The sequence below is a fragment of the Triturus cristatus genome, chromosome 9 (genome assembly GCF_964204655.1).
Source record: "Triturus cristatus chromosome 9, aTriCri1.1, whole genome shotgun sequence".
NCBI lineage: Eukaryota > Metazoa > Chordata > Amphibia > Caudata > Salamandridae > Triturus > Triturus cristatus.
In genome coordinates, this window is record NC_140592.1 from 270,508,984 (window position 1) to 270,531,288 (window position 22,305).

The 22,305-nt window shown below is 51.1% G+C and overlaps 1 protein-coding gene across 2 annotated transcripts in view; it reads right to left on the minus strand.

Annotated features, from left to right (window-relative positions):
• Nucleotides 1-22,305, minus strand: part of SHISA5 (shisa family member 5) — a 319,518-nt gene that overhangs the window by 200,579 nt on the left and 96,634 nt on the right. For both annotated transcript variants that reach the window (XM_085624898.1, XM_085624897.1), the window contains exon 2: nt 16,299-16,470. In XM_085624898.1, coding sequence (XP_085481024.1) covers nt 16,299-16,470 — 172 coding nt within the window. The remainder of the gene's footprint in view (nt 1-16,298; nt 16,471-22,305) is intronic.

The following is a 22,305-nucleotide window of genomic DNA, read 5'->3' on the forward strand; positions in this document are numbered from 1 at the left end:
TTTTTTTCTTTCTTAAACCCTAGGCGATTGCTTTAATCCTTCTTGTCCATTTTTTTTGGATTTTTTTTGTACGTTTCCATTTCTTTGATCTTTTCCATTTCACCCCCTCTTCCTCCAGCCTCATCTTCCTGGCGGAGGTGGGTGGGTTCGCTAGTGAATCCAGAAAGATCTTCAAGCTGCAAAACTACACCGACAGGTAAGAAACTTTTCGTTTTGCAGCGTGAATCTTTCTGGATTCACTATGCTGTGCATAGACTTTGTAGCGGTTTCCCTGATTTTGTGGTGGCTGGGTGGAAGATGAGCGTTGGTCGTTGAAAATGTGTTGGAGCACCTTCTGTCCGACCTGTGCCTCCTTATTCATCTGAATGTCCACGCAGTAGTGTTTCGTGAACGTGTGCACAGATGCCCAAGTTGCAGCGAGACAAATGTCTTCGATGGGCGTGTTTGCCAGGAAGGCAACTGTGGCCCCGTTCTTCCTTGTGGAGTGAGCCTGGGGCCCCTCCGCTAGCTCCTGTCCAGCCTGTTTGTGACAGAATTGAATAGTGAGGGCAATCCACCTAGCGATGGTGCCCTTAGTCACTGGCCTACCCATGAAGCTAGTAGCAAAGGACACAAACAGCTGCTTCGACTTCCTGAGTTCCTTGGTTCTCTCAATGTAGTGCATCACCGCTCTTCTGGCATCGAGGGTGTGCAGGGCCTTTTCTGCGTTTGTAGTCGGGTTTTGGAAGAAACTTGGTATCTGGATACTCTGATTCATGTGGAACGCCGACACCACCTTGGGCATGAAGTGTGGGTCCGTCCTCAGGACTACCCTGTCCTTGTGAATTTGAATGTAGGGTTCCTGTAGCGTTAGTGCTTGAAGCTCGCTCACCCTGCGTAGTGAGGTTATGGCCACTAGAAAGGCAGTTTTCATCGTCAACATTTGCAGAGTGGCTTTGTGAATGGGTTCAAACGGCGCCTTCATGAGCTCCGTCAGAACCACGTTTAAATTCCATGCCGGCGGCGGCAACCTTTTCGGGGGTACCATTCTTTTGGCTCCCTCCATGAATCTCTTCACCACCTGCGAGGCGAAGAAACTTCCACCCTTCTCACCTCTGGTGTAGGCAACGATCGCTGCTAGGTGCACCCTTAGGGAGCTCGAGCAGAGGTTAGTTTTCAGAAGGTGTGTGAGGTACCTCAGCACAGTTGAGTCTCTTGTCATTCTGTTTTGCAGACCTTTTTTCCTGCACCACACCGTGAATCTCTTCCATTTTGCGCTGTAGCATTTTCTTGTAGCAGGTTTCCTTGCCTCCCGTAGCACTCGCATAGTGCTCTGAGGCAACCTTAGGTGTGCGAACTCTAGGTCTTCAGGAGCCATGCTGCCAGGTTGAGGGTCTCTGGCTCTGGGTGCAGGACCTCCCCGTTTTGCATTGAGAGCAGGTCCTTTCTCCTCTCGAACCTGTACGGATTGCCTTGCGCCATTTCTCGAATTTGTGAGAACCATGTCTGCCTCGCCCACTGCGGAGCCACTAGGATTAGAGTCATGTTGCTGGTTCTGCACTTGTTGAGAACTCTGTGCAACAGGGGTATCGGTGGAAAGGCGTAGGCAAATGTCCTCGACCAGCTTATCCATAGGGCATTCCCCTGGGATAGCTGATCTGGTTCCCTGGACGCGAAGCTTTGGCATTTTGCATTTTGGCGTGTTGCAAATAGGTCTATTGTGGGAGTTCCCCATCTCCGGAAAAGCTTCTCCGTTTCCTGGCCATTGAGCTCCCACTCGTGAGATGCCGAGGTCTGTCTGCTTAGCCAGTCTGCCTCCACATTGTCCTTGCCCGGTAGGTGAATTGCCAGTAGATCTATCCTGAGTGGTATGGCCCATCTCCAAATCTCCTGCGCCAGAGAGGAGAGAGGGAACGACTGTCCCCCCCCCTGTTTGTTGATGTAGAACATTGCCGTGGTGTTGTCTGTTAGGCCAACACCCTCTGGTTGTACAGGTGCCTCTGGAATGCCTTCAGGGCTAGTAGGATTGTCTTCAACTCTAGGTAATTGATATGGCGAACCGCATCTGCTGGAGCCCACAGACCCCTCACTCTGAGGTTGTCCATGTGTGCTCCCCATCCCTTTTGCGATGCGTCTGTGGTAATGGTCATTGTTGGGTTTGGTGGTGTCAGGCTTCTCCCTGCTGTTATGTTGTCTCTGTTCCACCAATTTATCTCCTCCTGCACTGCGTGCGTAACAACCACTAGATCCTCCCAACTTCCGTTAGCTTGTGACCATTGCTGTTGCAGCCATTCCTGGAATGGTCTCATGTGCAGGCCTACATTCGGCACCAGCTGGATACACGACGCCATCATCCCCATCAACTTGCTCACCGACCTCACTGTCAGAGCTCGCCCCTTCTGGTAGAGCCGCGTCTCCTTCAGTAGGGCATCCGTCCTCCTGTCGCTGGGCACCACTGTATTGCTCAGGGAGTTGATTTTTGCCCCCAGGAAAATCTTCACCTGCTCCGGTTCCATCGACGACTTCCCCCAGTGAATCGAGAACCCCAGGTTCGTGAGAGTGTCTGTTACGCGTTTTGCGTGTCTCTCGCACTTTTCGCGCGAGTTTGCCTTGACCAGCCAGTCGTCTAAGTAGGGGTAGACGTGTATCCCCTGCTTTCGTAGGTGGGCCGCTACCGCCGACAGGCATTTTGTAAAAACCCTTGGCGCTGATTTTAATCCGAATGCCAGGGTTGTGAACTGGTAGTGTTTCTGGTCGATGCTGAACCTTAGAAGTCCCTTGTGTCTTCTGTTTACTGGGATGTGCAGGTAGGCGTCCTTGAGGTCCACGGTGACCATGAAGTCTCCGTGTCTTATTTGGGGCAGCACCTCCTGCAGCGAAGTCATCTTGAACCTTTGCGTTCTGACGAACTTGTTTAGGTATCGCAGGTCTAGGATGGGTCTGAGGCTCCCGTCTACCTTCGGGACCACGAAGTAGTTTGAGTAGACCCCCTTGTTGCGTTCTCTGAACGGCACCGGCTCTATGGCTCTCTTTTCTAGAAGCTTCCGTGTTTCTTCTCTGAGTAGGGTCAGTTCTTGACCCGATCTCTGCCTTCCCCTTGGCTTCCTGTTTGGCGGTTTCCTTTCCAAATCTACGCAGTACCCGTACTGCATGATGTTCAGTATCCACTTGTCTGTGGTTATACGCTGCCACTCGTGAAGGTAGAGCCTCAGCCTTCCGCCTACTGGTGTTGTATGCTCGTAGGCTTCTGATCCTTCTCTCCCCCTTGATGTTACTGTTTTGCGCCTCACCCCCGGGGGCATGTCGAGGGTAGGCGTCTTCCTGCGTGCTGAGTCACTTTGATGAGGGCTGATCCCCCCCTCTCCTTCTCTGGCCACGTCCGTTCCCTCTCCCGCGAAAGGACTGGCCCAGAGGTTGGTACTGCCAGTTTTGCTTCTGTTGACCCTGTCCGTGACTTTCACCCTGCTGACCCTGCTGGAACGTCTGGTGCGACGGCCCCTGCTGGTTTCCTCCCCTACCGTAGGGTCTCCTTGAGGGATTGCCTCGCCTCATTCCCCTCAGCTGTAGGGCCCCCATGGACCTCGCCGTTTCGTTCTCCTTTTTCAGCTGGGTGAGCTTCTCGTCAACTGTTGCTCCGAACAGTGTCTCTCCGTTGAAGGGGGTGCTAAGGATGTTATTCTGCACCTCCGGTTTGAATCCCGAGATTCGTAGCCATGCATGCCTTCTCTCGGTGACCCCTATGGCCATGAGTCTTGCTGAAGTCTCTGCCCCGTCCAACGCTGTCTTTATGCAGGAGTTGGCGATGTTTTTGCCTTCATCTACCAGGTATGAGGCTCTCTGGCGGTATTCTTCGGGGAGGTGCTTTACTAGCTCCCCCATTTCGTCCCAGTGCTGGTACTGGTGTCTATTGAGGAGTGCATTGGAATTCGCCATGCGCCAGTGCATTGCGGCGTTCCTCTCGACCTTTCTTCCTGTGAGGTCTATCCTCCTGCTCTCTTTATCAGGTGGTGGGCCCGAGGTCGCTGGTACGTTGGCCCTTCTCCTGGCCGTGGAAGCTATGATGGAGTCGGCGGTCACGCTACCCTTGATGTAAGGGGGGTCCAGGGAAGAGTGCTTATATTTTTTCTCAGTCCTGGGCGTGATCGACCGGCAGGTCGCTGGTTCCTTGAAGGCTTCTCTCCCCTGATTCATCACACTTTGTAGCATGGGGAGGAACTGGCTCCTCGTTTGGATGGGAGCAGGGTCTCGAGGAGAAAATCGGCTTTCGGCTTCTCTTCGTCGAGTTTGACGCCGAAGGCTGTCGCTGCGCTCCTGACCACCATATTGTACACCCCGATGTCGTCGGGTGGTGAAGGCCTCGAAGGGTACGTGTCCACGGGCTCCTCCGGGTTTTCGGTGTCGAGATCATGCCATTCGATCTCGTGGCTGGTAGATGGTGCCGAGCCGTAGACCGACTGTTGGTCTTCCTCGGCTTCCTCGTCATAATAGGTCTCGTCTTCCTCTTCGAGATCCCTCGTCAGGCCCTCGGTGTCGAATTCGTCCTCGACCTCGACGACGTCCGTCGATGAAACCGTTGGAATCTTGAATTCCTTCATCTTGGCGTCGAACTCCTTCTTCCTCTGAAGGATGTTCTCCATTTCGGCCTCGAGCCGCCTCTTCTTTTTCTCCATCTCGGAGATGCTTTCGGCGTCGACCGCGGGTCTTTTCGCCGAAACTTGCGTCGACGTCGACCGTTCTTTCTGCGTCGATCGCCCTGATTCCTGGGTTGTCCTCGACGACCCTTGCTTTTCGGTGTCTTTCGGCACCAGGGAGTCCTTTTCGAAGGATCCGCTCTGCCTCTTGTCCATGGTTCCCCCTTTGGTCGTCGAAGTTTTCGGCGCCGGGGCTCCCTTCGTGGACTTTGACTCTGATTTTTTTGAGTCACCCTCGTGTTTGAGGTATTTTCTGTTTTGCGCTCGACGATTCTCTTACCTCGTCTTCTTTCTTCTTGTCGGTCTCTACGACCGTGAAGTTTTCGGCTGTCTCAGCGATGTTGTCCTCGTCGTCCGTGGAGAGGCCCAGATCGTAGAGAGACGGGGCCTTACCCTTGCCATCCATGCTGGCGTTGGCTCTTCTCTGCCGCTCCCTCACCCGGAGCGTCTTCGGCGCGAAGGCTGAGCAGGCGTTGCAGTCCTTACTCTGGTGTTCGACTGGCAGGCAGAGGTTGCAGACCGGATGCTGGTCCTTCTGCGCGAACTTGTGGTGGCAGTTTGGGCAGAACTTGAATGGCGTCTTGTCCATTGCGCTCAGGGCCTCTGAGTGCGCATTCTCCAAGGTCGTCGAAGAAAGGGGCGCTGAACCTCCTTTCTTCGCGTTCCTGATGAAATATCTTCCTTTCCAATGATATCTCTGCAGTATTTGTCGACGAAACTCGCTTTTCCTTCTTCTTCCTTCGGTTGTAACACTGGAGCTTCTCGATGACGATCCAGACACAACGGCGGAAAAAAGAATCTGAAGATGGCGCCCCAAAGGTGGGACTTCCGCAGGAAGCACGACGACGTCACGGAAGGTGCACCAAATGGTGGTCGTCGCCGCCCACCTGGGCTACAAAAAACAAAAAAAAAAAAACAAAGAAAAGACTACGAATCCGGACCCAACCACAAGATCGCGGAATAATGCACAGCATAGTGAATCCAGAAAGATTCACGCTGCAAAATGGCACATTATGTGTATAACGGGGAGGACAAATGCCCAAAATATACTAGGTTATGACGGCTGGCATTATTGCCAAGCACAAGAATGGGAGGGGAGCAATTGGCGCAGAGTGTGGGGAAGTAGAAAGACGACCTGGACTGGTGCTGCAGTGCTGAGAAGGTGGTGTCCCAGGGTAGGGGTTGCCCTAAGAAATGGGACACATTTTGGGGGAAATGGATTCAATAAAGAGGACTGTAAATCATGGACTGGGCACAAGTGTACAGAGGGAGGGGGCTATTTGCACCAGAGTGGGCAATTCTGCCTTGAATTTAGTAATTAACGCTGTGTTTTGAAAACTGTGTAATGCAGCTAACTGATGGCTAAAATAATACCAATGTAAATGTACTGTGAATGCTGGCTTACCGCTTTACTGCCAGAATTTGTTTGGTTGTTTACTAAAAAGATTTTTTTAATAGAAAAAAAATACATAAAACCCAGAGGAGAGGGGCGCACTACATAAGTATTATCATTTATTCAGGGGTTTCATCTAAATGTTGACTACAATACATAACATTGTGGGGTACATGTATATGACACTGAGACAGGCAGACTGCTGCGAACTTGCAGGACATGGGCGGCGGGGGGTGGGGGTGGAGTCAAGACTTCTTGGGAGTAGGGGGTGGGGGCTGGAGAGGCCTTGTGAGTAATGCACTTATTTATGTTGCCATATTGTCATTCATTTGTAATGATGAAAGTTTTCATTTAAATCACGTAAATGTGTTTTAAAAGAAAAGAAAGAAGAAAGAGAAGAAGAAAGTACTTATGCTCCCTAGAAGCTCTTGAGGCGGTACTGTAACAAGAGCTCTGATCTTTCTATGTTGTCATCAATCATAATAAATGTATTTTTCTATGTAATACAGTTAGATTGCATTAATATATTATTAGGCATCAGTCTATAGCCAACAGAGAATGAGGGCTTGGGTACTTGAGGCAAGGATGTCAGCAGGCTTGCGTCTTAACAGCAGACATTTTCAACTAGTGTCATTTCACAGGCACAGAATTAAAAGACGGTCTTTTAACCAATTATGAGAATTTATGCATGTCCCCCAATTTAAGGTAAAGCCACGACAACCTCAGACTCAAAACTCGGAGGTGAGCTTTGCAGTCTTTAGATTCGATTAAAAAACTTTATTCGGTTCAAGGCCATAAAATAACAATATTTTACATACATGTTTTTAAAATGAATAGAACATTACAGTGGCACCTCAAGCCGAGGTCACAGTATTCCTGATTTTAAGTGCTTGACGAATATAACCGGCTACTGATGCACAACAAAATTCAGACTCCAGCAGTTGGAGGCGGAGCAACCAGGCAGAAAAAGAACTAGAATCAAAAGAGCCCAATAATGGGCATAAAAACCCCACCCTTGTTCTAGCCTCTTCCATGCTCATGACTACTCCCGGCCGTCATGAGTCACAATGGGCGTGTGCGGACGACGGCCGGGAGACGTCATGACCACGCCCGCGATTGGAATGTCCAGCACTGCGGCGGAATTTGCGCCGCAGCGAAGAGGTTAAAATAGAAACTGCAATAAAAACATTAAATGGGCACGGGTTTGCTTTGAAAACCCATCACAAAGACAGGGAGGTAAAAAAAGAGAACCACAATCCCTGCATAGGGTGGGCTACCAGGAAATTTAAAGTACCCAATCTAAAACGAGTAAGATGAAATCTGCTTTCCAAATTTGTAATCCAGGTAATGTAGCATTCCTCGCCATTAGTCTGCTTTAGATCCAAGTAAAGGACGACTGAAGTCATAGACTGATGTTTTACAAGCCTGGAATACAATCTATAGGAGATCCTCTATAAATGTGAATCCAACTTCCAAATGAATAATAAAAGTAGCCGCACACCTCGGCACGGCGAGTAAACAGAGAAATTGATTTTTCATTGTTTGAAGGTTGCCCGCCACAGAGTTGCCCCCAACGCCAGCCCCATAAGTCCTCTTCCATATGCACTTACTCTGATAAAGATAACAAAGCCCCTAAATCATTAAAATTGGTTACTTAAGCTATGGGGATCCCTGCAATGTGATAGGAAAGGGAGTGCGTATTCTTGGGACTACTTGTCATAGTAAAAGACTTCTTATGATTAATTTTCAGGTTGAGTCTCCCCATAAAATCACTAATTCTATCCAACAAAAGCTGGAGGCCATTTGCTGTACAGTCAATTAAAACTGCGTCATCCGCATATAATGAAACCGAGACGACGCAGGTACCAAACCCGGGAAGGTCTTTTCCAATTTCCACTAACTCCTTCTCAAAGGAGTTAATATAAGAAAGAAATAAGTAGGGGGCTAATATGCAGCCCCGCCTTCAGGGGCAGCTCCTCAGCTAAGGAGAAGGAGCGTCGCCCCACTACTCTCAGAGCAGGAAAAATAAAATGATAATAACGTTATTATCATTTTATTTTTCGTAGGTTCGGGGTTCGGTTAGGGGGGGCTGGTGGCACAGAGTAAGGAGTGGTTTGCACACTACAAGTGTGCATGACTGTTTGGGCGGCCAAACAGTCATGCACACTTTGCATGTTCCCCACCAGGCTGTAATGCACAGCTTAGTGGGCAATATGCACAGGCTCCCTGTCTCCTTCTGAGCGCCACACCACGGCACTAAGACCAATCACAAAGCTGCATTGCAGCGCTATGATTAGCTTAAGGGAACCAATCACAACACTGCATTGCAGCATTGTGATTGGCTTAGGGGAGCCTGTGTGCTTCCTGGACTCGCAGGAGAAGCAGAGGAGAGATGCGGCCGGCTGAAGAGGTAAGTGGAATTTATTTTTGTATTTTGTCCCCCGACCCCACACCCCTTCAACCCTCCACCCCCGTTCCCTGCCAGCCACTATTGCCTAACTTACACCCTTGTTGAAGTTAGAAGCACAGGTGCAATCTCCATTTACATTATAACACACCCACACTGTAGTGGCCCAATACAAGTGTTTTAGTAGGTCAACCAAGGCAGGGTTAAGCCCAGCCTTCCCCCATCATAATCCAGAACTTTAGATTCATAATCAGACATGTCCTATCTCGATCATTCAAGCTGCATTTGACTTAGTCCAACTTTGAATTCAGTGTGGACTTTTGCATTTCAGGTTTTTGCATTTCAATGACATCTAGTGAAGATAATGAATATGCTACTTACCAGTATGCATCTGTTCTTAGCATGTAGGGCTGCTGACATTCATATCTGTGCATAGATCGCCGCCTAGTGTTGGGTCCGGATGTTTGCACGTTGTTGTCCTGGAAGAGTCTTCGAAGTATCCTGAGATAGGTGACTCCTCCCCTGGACCACAGTGCGCATGGGCATCCTCTCCATCCTCAGATTGTTTTTCGCCATTGTGGCAGTGATGGAGTTGATACAGAAAGTGATGACCATGCTTACAGTAATTCTGAGAGCTGCAGCTGCTACAGGCGCCGGGGAGGAGGGTGGGCGATATGAATGTCAGCAGCCCTACATGCCAAGAACAGATGCATACTGGTAAGTAGCATATTCAGTTCGAGGCATGTGGGCTGCTGAATTCATATCTGTGCATAGAATATATAGCAGTACCCTCTATTAGCGGCGGCTACGAGTGCCAGCTGCAGCGGTCTGAAAAAGAGTTTTGAGAACAGCCTGTCCTACAGCTGCCTGCTGTTTTGATTGCACATCTACACAATAGTGTTTGGTAAATGTATGTGTAGTGGACCAGGTGGCTGCTCTACATATATCATGCAAAGGAATGTTTCCCAGGAAAGCCATGGAGGCCCCTAACTTGCGTGTTGAGTGGGCCCGTGGGGGGATCGTTAATGTGCGTTTAGCTTTTTGATAGCAAATTTGAATACATTTAACGATCCATCTGGCTATACCTGCTTTGGAGATGGCGTTACCTTTGTGGTGTGGGGCAAAGGCAACGAAAAGTTGTTTTGTTTTCCTAAAGACTTTAGTCCTGTCTATATAGTACATGAGGGCTCTCTTTACATCCAGTGTATGGAGTGCTCTTTCTGCGACAGTTTGTGGATTTTGAAAGAAAACAGGCAGTTCAATGGTTTGATTCATGTGGAACTGCGATATCACCTTGGGCATGAATTTGGGGTTGGTACGTAGTACGACCCTGTTGGCGTGAACCTGTATGAATGGCTCTTGAACGGTTAGTGCCTGGAGTTCACTAACTCTCCTCAACGAAGTGATCGCTACTAGGAAAGCTACTTTCCAGGTGAGGAATTGAATCTCGCATGAGTGTAGAGGTTCGAAGGGTGGACCCATCAGGCGTGTGAGGACCAAGTTGAGGTTCCACATTGGAGCTGGTGGGTGGCTTGGAGGAATTACTTGTTGGAGTCCTTCCAAGAATGCTTTGATGGCAGGCACTCTGAATAAAGAGAGGTGCTGCCTGTTCTGGAGATAGGCTGATATTGCGGTCAAATGGACACGTATTGAGGTGTATGCCAGATTGCATCAGTATAAGTGTAAGAGGTAACAAATTATGTTTTGGATGGATGCGTCTAGCGGGTTAATGTCATTGTTATTGCAATAAATTACGAACCTTTTTCCATTTGGCTGCATAGCAAGCTCTGGTAGTGGGTCTTCTAGCTTCCTTAATGATGTCCATACAGTCAGGTGGCAGGTTTAGGTAGCCAAATTCTAGGACTTCAGGAGCCAGATTGCCAGGTTCAGCTGTTGCGGATCTGGGTGCTGAATCTCTCCATGGTTCTGCGTGAAATGCGCGGGTTTGATCCGTAGCCTTTGATGCGGCACCACGGAAAGTTCGAGAAAGGTGGTGTACCATGGTTGGCGTGCCCATGTTGGAGCAACCAGGACGAGTGTTAGTGAGTGTTGTCTGAGTTTGCGTGCCACCAGCGGTATCAATGGTGCTGGGGGAAAAGCGTACGCAAATCTGCCGGACCAGTTCATCCATATTGCATTGCCCTGCGACTGCGGATGTGGGAACCTGGCGGCAAAGCTTTGGCATTTTGCGTTTTCGTTTGTGGCGAATAGGTCTATCTCTGGATGACCCCATTGTTGGAAGTACGGTTGGAGCACTGACGGGTGTAGCTCCCACTCGTGCATCTGGTGGCTGTGTCTGCTGAGCAGATCCGCCATCTGGTTGTCCTTGCCGGGGAGGTGTTCCGCCATGAGGAATATGTTCCTCTGAATGGCCCACTTCCACATGCTCTGAGCCAGATGAGACAACTGTGGAGAGTGTGTTCCTCCCTGCTTCTGTATGTAGTACATGGCAGTCATGTTGTCCGTCCGGATCAACACGACTTTGTTGCACAAGTGTACTTTGAATGCCTTCATTGCCAGGAAGATTGCCATCAGTTCCAGAAGGTTGATGTGCATCTTCTTTTGCTGTGTTGTCCATAGTCCCTGCACTGTGTAATTGAGTACATGAGCTCCCCATCCCTGGAGAGACGCGTCCGCCGTCAGTATTATTTGTGGAACAGGCTCTTGGAACGGTCGGCCCTTGCAAAGGTTTTGTGGATTCCACCAATGCAGAGACTTGTATGCCCGACCGCTCACCAACACTAGGTCGTTTAGTTGCCCGTGAGCCTGATTCCATTGACGTGCTAAGCACTCCTGAAGCGGGCGCATATGTAGTCTCGCGTGTGGGACTATGAAAATGCAGGAGGCCATCATGCCTATCAACTGCATGAACACTCGCGCAGGAAGGGAGTGTTGGGGTGTGAACTTTGAAATCAGCATTTGCATGCTGTTGATCCTCACTAAATTTGGCTGAGCTGTGGCTGCCAGAGTGTCTATAGTCGCACCGAGGTACTGTTGTACGTGTGCTGGTTGGAGATGTGATTTTGGGTAATTTAGTGAGAATCCCAGATTGTGAAGGAGGTGAATGGTGCGGGACATGTGGCTGGCACATTGCTGGGATGACTGTGCCTGAACAAGCCAGTCGTCCAGGTAAGGGTAGACGTGAATATGTTGCCTCCGTAGATGTGCAGCCACTGTAGCTAGGCACTTTGTGAAAACTGTGGGTGCTGTAGTCACGCCGAAGGGAAGAACCTTGAATTGGTAGTGCTGCCCTTGAATAGTGAACCTGAGATATTTTCTGTGTGAGGGGTGAATGGGTATGTGGAAATACGCATCTTTGAGGTCTAGCGTGGCCAGGAAGTCTCCCTGTTTGAGCAGCGGGAGGACTTGTTGTAGGGTGAGCATGTGGAAATGCTCTGAGAGAATGTAGCGGTTGAGGGGTCTCAGGTCTAGTATAGGTCTGAGTGACCCGTCCTTTTTTGGTATTAAGAAGTACAGGGAGTACACCCCCGTACCTTGCTCGTGGACGGGTACGACCTCTATTGCGCCTTTTTTCAGCATACTTAGCACTTCCTGCTGTAATAGCGCGAAGTGCTCTGAGGACATAGGACGGTGTTTTGGCGGTATTGTGGGTGGGGTGGAGGTTAATTCTAGGCAGTAACCGTGTTTGATAATATCTTTGACCCACCTGTCCGTGGTGATGGTGTTCCACGTGGACAGGAACCTTTGTAGCCTTCCCCCGACAGGTGTTATGTGGTCGGGAGGAAGGGAGAGTGCGTCACTGTTTGTTCTTGGGGGAGGACCTGGTATTGCCGTATCCGCGTCCTCTGCCCTTTGTGCTGGAGCCACGATATCCACCCCGGGTGTTTTTATCGTAGGTACCTTGTGTGTTGCCCTTGTTGTATGTTTGCTGTGACCCCTGTCCTCTACCTGCTCCTCTATTTCCGGGGCGACGAAAGGAGCCACTCCGAAAGGTCTGCGTTTGGAGAGCCCCCATGGACTTTGCAGTGTCCGTGTCCTTTTTTATCTTTTCTAGGGTGGTGTCAACTTCTGGTCCGAATAAGTAGTCGGGGTTGACTGGCTGATTGAGGATGTTATTTTGAACCTCAGGTTTGAATCCGGAGATTCGTAACCAGGCGTGTCGTCGTAGCATGACGCTGGTATTTATTGCTCTGGCAGCTGTATCTGCGGCATCCAGTGCACACTTAATGGATGCGTTCGTGAGGAGTTGTCCCTCCCTGATGAGGAGCTCTGCTCCTTCTTTGTATTGGTCGGGGAGATGTTGGAGTAGGGTTTCTAATGTGTCATAGTGTGCGCGATCGTAGCGAGCTAGAAGCGCCTGGGTATTGGCAATCCGCCATATGTTAGCTGCCCGGGCTGCAACCCGTTTGCCGGAGGTCTCTAGCACCTTGGACTCTTTGTCCGGGGGAGGAGCATCACCAGTTGTCTGCGAGTGCGCCCGTTTGCGAGCATTAGCGACTACGATGGAATCCAGAGGCAACTGGCCTCTAATGTACGTAGGGTCCCCAGGCGCCGACTTATATTTCTTGTCGATCCTGGGGTTTATTACTCTTGCCCTGGTGGGTTCTTTGAAAATGTCCTTTGCTGGTTTGAGGACACCCTTCAACATGGGCAGAGTTTTGATATTCCTTTCTGAGGATGCGAAAGTATCCATTAGAAAATCGTCCTCGATTGTGTCAGAGTGGAGTTGCACACCATGATTGGCCGCAGCACGTTCAATGAGGGCGTTGAATGCGGCAGTGTCCTCTGTGGGAGACGTTTTCGCGCCATATAGCTGCGTGTCCTGTGTATCCATAGCTGCACCCGGGTCTACAGGGTCATCCCAGGCCTGATCAGGGTCCTGTTGGCCTTCAGGGTCCATCTCCCTGGGGTAGGGGACGTCGTCACCCATGTAGTCCTCCAAAACGTCGGTTTCGGAGTGTGTCGGAGAGAAGGACTGTGGCTCCGGGTAAGAGGTATGGAGACGTTCGTAAAGAACTGGTTCCGAATCCGCTGGCAGCTTTTTCTTTAGCGGGATCCGGTAGGAGTCCAAAGTTTGCTCTGAAGATATTCTCCGCTTGTGGAGCATAATTCTGCCGGTGTCCGCATCGATGATGTGGGACGGTGATGTCTCCGTAGGAGAGCGTTCGGCAGGTGTGATCCTAGTTTGGGTGACACGTGTTCTGATTTCAAACAGTTTTGGCGCCGTGGATGGCGGCAGGCCAAAAGTGATGTTGGGTGTTGCTGGAGAAGCTTTTTGAGCTTTTTTCGGCTCGGAGCCCGACGTGTCCTGGAGGGCTGCCTTTTCTTTGATGCGTTGCAAGGACGCTGCAACTTGTCGCACCTGGAACGCCGACGGTTCTTTGGCGCCGAGCGGTTCTGTAGAGGCAGGCGTGGACTTCTTTGGAGCCACGGGGTCATCGAGTCGAGGAGAGGTAGTAGCCGTCGACGGCGTCGATGATTGGGCCTTAGGTGCTGCTTTGTTAGTGGTGTGCGACGCAGCGGCCATTTTGACCTTCGTGGCTGGAGCCGATTGCTTCGGTGCCGGGTGCCGAGGCGGTTTGGCGGTACCGATGGCCTTTTTTCGTCTGCTGCTGCGAGTTCGGCACCGAAGTCCCGTTTGGTGCGGTCGGTGCCGACGGGTTTGGCTGGCGTCGAAGGTGTAGTGGGCTTCGATCTGACCAGTGTCAGTTTCAGTTTCGGTTTCTGTGGAACCGATACGACTATTGGTTTTGGTTTCGAGGAAGGGAAACCAGTCGTTTTGGGTACTAATGGCTTTCGCTGGATGTCCGAGGCCGGGCCAGAGGGCGGGGCCGAAGAACTGCGGGATAGGTGTTGGGTAAGGCCCGAAGGCGATCCTTCGACCGGAGCCATAGACTGACGCACCGGGATATCCTCCGTCTGTACGGGTAGGCCTTGCTCGTCACCGGAGCTACTTTCTTCGGCCCCTAAGGCCTCATCGTAGTCTCCTACCTCGGTGTTGGCTTCTTCCCTGTGAAAGAGGTGTTCTTCGATGTCTTCCGATCCGGAATAGTGTTCGGAAGCGGGGCTGGATGGTAGGTTCTCCACGCTTTCCACATCTTCGTCCTCGGCGCTGAAGATGTTGGTTGGGGCCGGTGCCGCTTGCTGCGCTTCAAGTCTCGCTGCTCGTCGATTCCGGAGAGTCTTTTTGGATCGGAATCGGGCACAGGCCATACATGTGGATTCGTCGTGATCCGGTGAAAGGCATTTGTTGCACACCGGGTGGACGTCGACATGGGGATATTTCGCATTGCAAACAGGACACCGCTTGAATGGGGTCCTCGATTCCATCGTCGATGTGGGGTCGATGGTCGAATATGATGCGAAAAAGTTGTTAGTAAACTAACAAATAACTGTCGATGCCGATCGGGAACAGTACCGACGCGAACTAAAGGCCTTTTGGCCTTCAAAAAAGTTTTCCCTAACTTGAGTCAAGATAAGCACATCCGAACCCAATGGCGGAAAAAAACAATCTGAGGATGGAGAGGATGCCCATGCGCACTGTGGTCCAGGGGAGGAGTCACCTATCTCAGGATACTTCGAAAACTCTTCCAGGACAACAACGTGCAAACATCCGGACCCAACACTAGGCGGCGATCTATGCACAGATATGAATTCAGCAGCCCACATGCTTCGAACATATTGAAATCCCATGGAAGAAATGTGATGGTTGTAAAAATGCTGTGCAAGAGGACCACGTTTTAATAGTAATTTTTGCTCCTAGCTTATGAGGCCCAACTACTGACCAAAACTACTCTAGGTCACAGTGCATTTAGTTGCAGTTACTACCACTCTGACTCATCCTATTCCTCTTCCAAAATATCCCCTACCTCCACTCTCATACCAAACTTCCTTTGCTACTATAAACTCCTAAAAACTCTTTCCCAACTCTTACCTCCTCTATCCATCCTTTATCCTATTCATTCAACTCACAGGCCCTCGGACTCCTCCTAAACCTCTTTTACTACTATGAACTGCCAAAAAATACTTTCTAAACTATTCCATCTTCTATCCATCCTCTATTCTATTCATCCAACTAACAGGCCTACATGTCCACCACTCCCCATAACAATTTATATTTTCCCCCTGCTGCCGAAAAGTGCTTCAACACATCATCAGGGGTAGTAAGAGCTATATAAATACAATTGCAACAACTCGAATAGGCAGAATCTTTCAACTGGAGTACATTTCAGACACCATCTGCTGTTCTGAAGACAGCATGGATCATGCTGAAGCCTGCTTACCAGTGGACCCAAAGTTACCCTCAAGCAGCATCTCATGTTAAGCTGTTGCTAGCAGCTTGAACTCCTCTGCTTTTTAGGTTTCAGTGGTTAATTTATGGCATGGTATCATTTATATATTTTTGTGTAATGCTCGCTTGCAACAATTGTACTCATGTCAGAAACTTTTAGCATCTGAGGGCTGCTCAGCTTCTGTATCCTAAAAAATATTGCTTCTATTTGTCTCTGTATGTACTTAAGTACAGTTTGAAGATAGAGTTTTCTGAATACTAGTCACAAAATGATCTTTGTGCACTCCTCTACTGTAACGCACATGGGAACAATATAAGCAGACTTGATATTTCGAACACCAGCTACTATGCAGGGAAAACATCTACTTTATTAAGAATTGCTCCCTGTTGGCAGGACCACCTTGTCTTATTTCCTGTGTCCATTCAAGGGGGGATTATTATGTTCTGGTATTTCTTCATGTATAGTCCAAGTTTTTGCATTCTATGTTTTTTTCTGTCTATGTTTATTACAAGGAACCTTAGAAAGTAGTTTTCACCCTTAACACAGGTTAGTGATTTTCATATATCTTCACATACCTTGCAGTGTTCACGGAACACATGAAGTGATCATCATCCAGCTTATCGAATGGGTTCATGCAGCAATATCGGTTATTGCAAGTTCCACAACAGTAAGAGAAGGTACAGTACTGCTTTTTGTGCCACTGACCGATAGAATCCACATATGCATCACAATCATCTCCAGCAACACCTGTAAAAAAGATAAGATTTGATTGAAGTCCACCAGGCAATTAATCTCCTACCACATATTTTAGTCCACACAATTTAAGACTCACAAACAAGTGATTGAAGCAGAATTTGTAAATAAGAAACATAGATATTCCATTAGGTGTGAATAAAACAAGGACTGAAAATTCAACAATGACAATACTAGATTTATGTAGTTTAAATGTTATTAGCTTATAAATAGCTTATAATAATAGTGAGACATTTATTGAATTAAATTTTGCAGTGGATAATGGTTGATATCAGTACAGTTCTCATATCTGTGGGAAGTTATTGATGTATTTTTTAATTAATTTTTAGTAAACATGAGCTTAGTGATACAGCGGAAGAGGTCTCTAGGTCAGAACAAAACAAAAAATAAAATCACCCAGAAGTCAAAGACAGCAGAGCCGGACTCCAACACCTGCCCATTAGACTCAGAAGGACATCACTGGAAAGAAAGATGCACTTTGCCTTACATTTCCCAAATTGACAGAAAGCTCATCCTAGATGCACAATCACTTTAATGTGTCAAGCTCCGAGGGGCGTGGCTTAGCCGGCTGCAAGATGGCCGCACTTTAAGTGGGCTCAGCCGGCTCAGCCAAATATCCGTAAACATCCTCCAGACAACCGCCCTTACCTTGCCTGATTCCCTGCCATCCTGCCGCCTCTGCTCCTGGGGCGACCCTCCGAGTGATTTGCGCCCCCCAGCGGCACGTGGAGGCCGAGTTCTCCTGCCTGGACCTGAGACGTCGCGCCTGGGCCCCGCCGCCAGAGAGGCCCATTCCTTCTGCCGCTGCTGGTGTGGTCTCCTGGGCCTGGGAATCAAGCGGAGGACGGCAGAGGACTTCACGCTGCCAAGCCCGGTGAGTGCCGCTGCCTCCAGGCCCTTCGTGGCGGGATTGGGGGCCCATCCGCTGTACCACCCGGCTCCGGACTGTTCCGCGTCGTGGGCGCAATTTCCCCCAGCTCCTGGTGCCCGCTGCGGCGGTCCGGTGTGCCCCAGCCAGGTGACGGGGGCGGCGTGCCCCCCGCAACTCCCCGCCGCGTTGTTGTCTCGGCTGGTGTGTTCTCCCGGCTCACCCCATAGGGCTGGTCACTCGGCATTGGCGCCCTTCGTCCTCCCGGCGGCCTCTCCTACTCACTGCTGCACCGCCTCTGCCTCCCCGCGGCCGCCTCAGCCCCTGCTCCGCTGGTGATTCCGGCCCTGAGCCCGGCTTTCCTCCACCGCCTGTCTGGAGCATGCCACACAGCCTGCACCCGCCCCAGCTGTACCGTTTCGGGTTTGAGCTACCTGCCACGCGGGATCTCAGGCCACCGGCCTCATCACTGGCACATCTTTGCAACCCACTCAGCCGTGACGCACTTTGGCCTCTTCGGTCTTCTGGCCCCTTCGTTCTACGGCGCCAACCATCTCTGCAGGGGTCTTCGCAGCTGGGCTGAGGTGCACACGCTACACAGGGGTGCCCTCTGCCACACACTCCTGTCGTGCCACTCTTCGCTCTTCCTCCTCCCTGCTGGCCAGCGACACAGACCCCATGCTTGGTGCCATCAGTCCTCCTGGACATCCTGTGGCACTGCCACCCAAACTGCACCATTGGCACCAGTAAACTCCATGTGGCTGTTGACATCTGCGCCCTCAGGGTCCCGCACCCCTGGAGTGCCCTGGCGGAGTTCACGTTGGTATCTCACCACCCCATCTGTTGCACATCGCTGGGATCTCCGACTTCTACGGACATTTGCCACACCTCATTGCCCGTAGTGGCGCGCCCTCCTCTGGACTCTATTGTGTTCGCGGGATCTGACGTTGCCTGCTCGCCGGCCTGCCGTCTTGGTGCGCCCACCCTAGGGCAAGTCCTGCCGTCACCCCACCACCTCCGTGGTCGTCAGTGACTGTCTGCCCCTGGCCACCTCAGCCGTCTTTCCCTCTGGCCGTCTACATACCCTGATCTCTGGCTGTTCCCTCGAACTGCTTCCACCAGTCATGGGGAGAACTGATCCTAAGCAGCCCAAGATCGACTTTGACCAGCGCCGCCTGACGCGTCAGGACGGCGCAAGCTCTGATGGTGGCGATCCCGCTGCCATCATGGAGGCACCCCCCGCACGTGAGGATGATTTGAAAGCAATTATGCTCGACGTCAAATCCACTGTCACTGGTATCACGGCCCAGCTTGACCAGCTGTCTGCCCGGTTGGATTCTGTCAAGGCTCGAGTTGATTCTCACGATGCTCAGCTTCTGCATGTCGAATCCAGGCTTCTGATGCCGAAGACGCCGCCACTCAAAATATTCAAAAATCGCTGCAGATGGACAAAATACTTGACCTTATCTGGAATAAAAATGAGGATTTGGAGGCGCGCTCCCAGAGGAGCAACCTCCGCATCACGCGAGTACCCGAATCCACCAATATCTCCCACATGGAGGACTTTGTGGAACAGCTCGTCAGGGAACTTTTTGGCGACGTCCTCTCTCCAGTCTTCATTGTTGAGCGTGCCCACCGCTCCCTCGGCCCCCGCCCTGGCCCAGGATTGCCGGCCCGCCCCATCATTGACAAAATCCTGAATTTCAGAGACCGCAATGCCATCCTCCGTGTGGCCAGGGAGAAGGGCGAAATCTGACACCAGGGCAACTCTCTCTCGTTTTACCCAGACTATACAATCACTGTTCAGGCTGCTCGCTGTGAATTACTCCCAGCTAAGCGGACCCTCCAAAAGCACGAAGTCTCCTCCTCTCTGGCATATCCCGCGAAGCTGAGGGTCCGGCAGGGTTCTAAAACGCTCGTCTTCTCAGACCCCAATGACGCCCTCGCCTTTGCCAAGAAACTGGACAGGTCGCATCGCACCTCCTCTGCTGCATCTCAGGACACTTCCGCTGACCGTCTTAGCGATAATGATTGCCTTAACTCTTGTTTATTGTTTGCAGTATTTGTGGCTATCTGGCCAGCCCCACGCTGATTTTCTCTGTTACTCCAGCTTTCTGGGTCGTGCCTTTCCCGGTCAACACACAGGGGCTTCTGTTCCTCTGCCATTGGGGAAGTTATTGTTGGTTGTCTGACATGCTTTGGGCTTGGCCACCTTGCCTTATCAGCAAGGGTGTATGCTGAGCGATGCCATGTCCCCACGGGATAATTCCCTTCTTTGACATTGTCTTTCTTTTTCCTAGTTGTGAGTCCCTGGGGTGGGAATGGGTGGTATCTCAGCCTGATTGGGGGTTGGAGTGGGGGTGGTGGGTCTCCTGGGGCTGTCTCTTGGGTCGAGTGGGATGGGAGGCTGCGCTAGGGGTATTTGGGAAATGTTATCACCCATTAAGGTTTTGTTGTGTGTTCTTGTATTGACATATGCTATTCACCTTTTCACGACACACCTCTACCATTTTGCATTCCTGTTATATGCACCTGATGTATTCATTGCCATGTCAGTTTCATGCACTTTCATTGCCTGTTCCTCAGCCGAGTGCACTTTGAAGGTCTCCCTTTCGCCCTCTTGTGGGGCCCTTCTTTTCATTATGGTTATGACACCTTTTTGCGTCTTCATGCTTAATGCACTCGCCTTACACTTGCTCCTTCTGCGGCAGCTCCGCTTGCACCGCCACGCACCTTCCCTCCCCCCCAACTGACTTGTTTATTATTTTTCTCCCTGACACGACACTATGACTGACACGGTCCTTTGGACCTGGAATGTCCGGGGGCTAAACGACCACCGTAAAGCGCGGCTGGTACATGCCAACCTTATTCGTCACAGAGTGGACTTATGCTTTTTATAGGAAACCCATCTCCTGCCCGCCACGTCCTCCAGGCTCCTCTCCCGACAGTGGGGCGAGATTCATTCCTCTTACTATTCCAATTATTCCGGGGGGGGTTTCTATCCTGGTGCGCAGGGGGCTCCCCTGGCTGACCTCACAGGTGGTAATCGACCCCAGGGGCCGCTTTGTGGTTCTTCGCGGCTCTCTCCATGCTCAGCCTCTGAAACTTGCGTCCTTTATGGTCCTAATTGTGACGACCCTGATTTTTTTGCACAAGTTTGGCATCACATCTCTGCTCTTAGCCCTGCTGCGCTCCTATGGGGTGAGGATTTTAATAGAACGCCGTCCTCTTCACTTGATCGGTCCGGCCCCCGTGCCCTTCACCTGCGCGCCACCGTCCTCCTCAATTCCATCCTTGCGGACAACTCCTTGTATGATGCATGGCGTCATACTCGTCCTGACGCGCGTGAGGGTACTTGTGCAGCTGGTTCCCGTGGCTGCTGGTCCCGCCTGGACCTCTGGATCACTACCCCGGACACTCTGACTTAGCTCACCTCCGTCGATCACATGGCGCGCACCCTCTCGGATCACGCTCCCGTTCGCTTAAGTTTGCGCCTTCCCCTCTCTCCCTGTCGCGCTTTCTCTTGGCGGCTCCCTCCGAATGCTCTCCGCGATTCTGTATTCTGCGATGCAATTCAGACCGCATTTACGCGCTTCTTCGAACTAAATGAGGGTTCAGTAGATTCACCATCCACGCTGTGGGAGAGTTTCAAAGTCGTAATCCGTGGCGAGTGTATTTCTAAACAGTCCGGCGTTCTCCGATTCATTCGTGGCACTCTTTGCAAATTGGAAAGGGAGATTAAGGACCTCGACTCTTCCCATGCTCAGGACCCCAGTCCCGATAAGCTCGCTCAGATCCGGGGGAAATTGAAAGATTTCGCCGACGAGGCCGACAGAGAACTTTCCTTTCTCGGCAGGGAGGCTTGAGCGCGCCGGTTTGGCAAGGGTGATCGCCCCAGCAAAACCCTTGCCAACCTTCTTCGCCGGCCTTGGGCTGCATCTTATATCAACGCCCTCCGCGACGGCGGTCCCGATCGTACGACCTCACCCAACAAAATCAAGGCGCGCTTTATTTCATTCTACACGCAACTTTACACGGCCGGCTCAGTCCCTTGCGCGAGCTACTGGATCAATACTTCAACACCCTCCAACTGTTATGGCTGGGTAATCCCCACCGGGAGTATCTAGGCGAGCCTTTCTCCAAAGAAGAGATACTAGCTGCAATAAATGGAACGCCAGGCGATAAGGCTCCTGGCCTGAACGGTCTGCCGGCCTCATTCTACAAAGCCTTCGACCCCACTCTGGTCCCCCACCTAGCCGCCATGTACAATGAGTCCTTCGAGACGGGACAGTCCCCGCCATTGCGCCGCGAGGCCTTACTCACCCTGCGAATCACGGGACTCTTACCGCCCCCTGTCACTAATAAACACGGACAAAAAAATTTGACAAAATGCTCGCTTCGCGCCGCCTTCCCCTCATGCCGCTAATCGCTCGCCCGGATCAGTCCGGTTTCATCCCTGGCCGCGCCACCTCCCATAACCTCCGGACCATTTTTTCCGTTCTCCATCAAATAAACTCAGCGCTCCCGGCAGTGGCGGCCCTGCTAGACGCCACTAAAGCATTTGACACCCTCAAGTGGCCCTTTCTATTTTATCTTCTCCCTCACTTGGTTTTCAGTTCGGTTTTTATACGTAAAGTTCTGCTCCTCTATACTCTTCCCACCACCCGCCTTCGACTCAACGGCCAAATCTCCGATCCCATCCCCATCGAGCGTGGCACACGGCAGGGCTGCCCGTTGTCGCCCATGCTTTTTGCCATTGCAATGGAGCCTCTGGCAGCTCGACTGCGCCAACACCACACCCAGAGAGGCATCGGCTTCGCGTCTCGCGCTTTCTTGTTTCCATGTATGCTGATGACGTTACTCTAGACGTCCGCCATCCCCAAGAAAACCTCAGTCCTCTAGTCCGAGAGGTGAATTCGCTTTGGCGGATACTCCGGCATCCAGGTGAACTGGAACAAGTC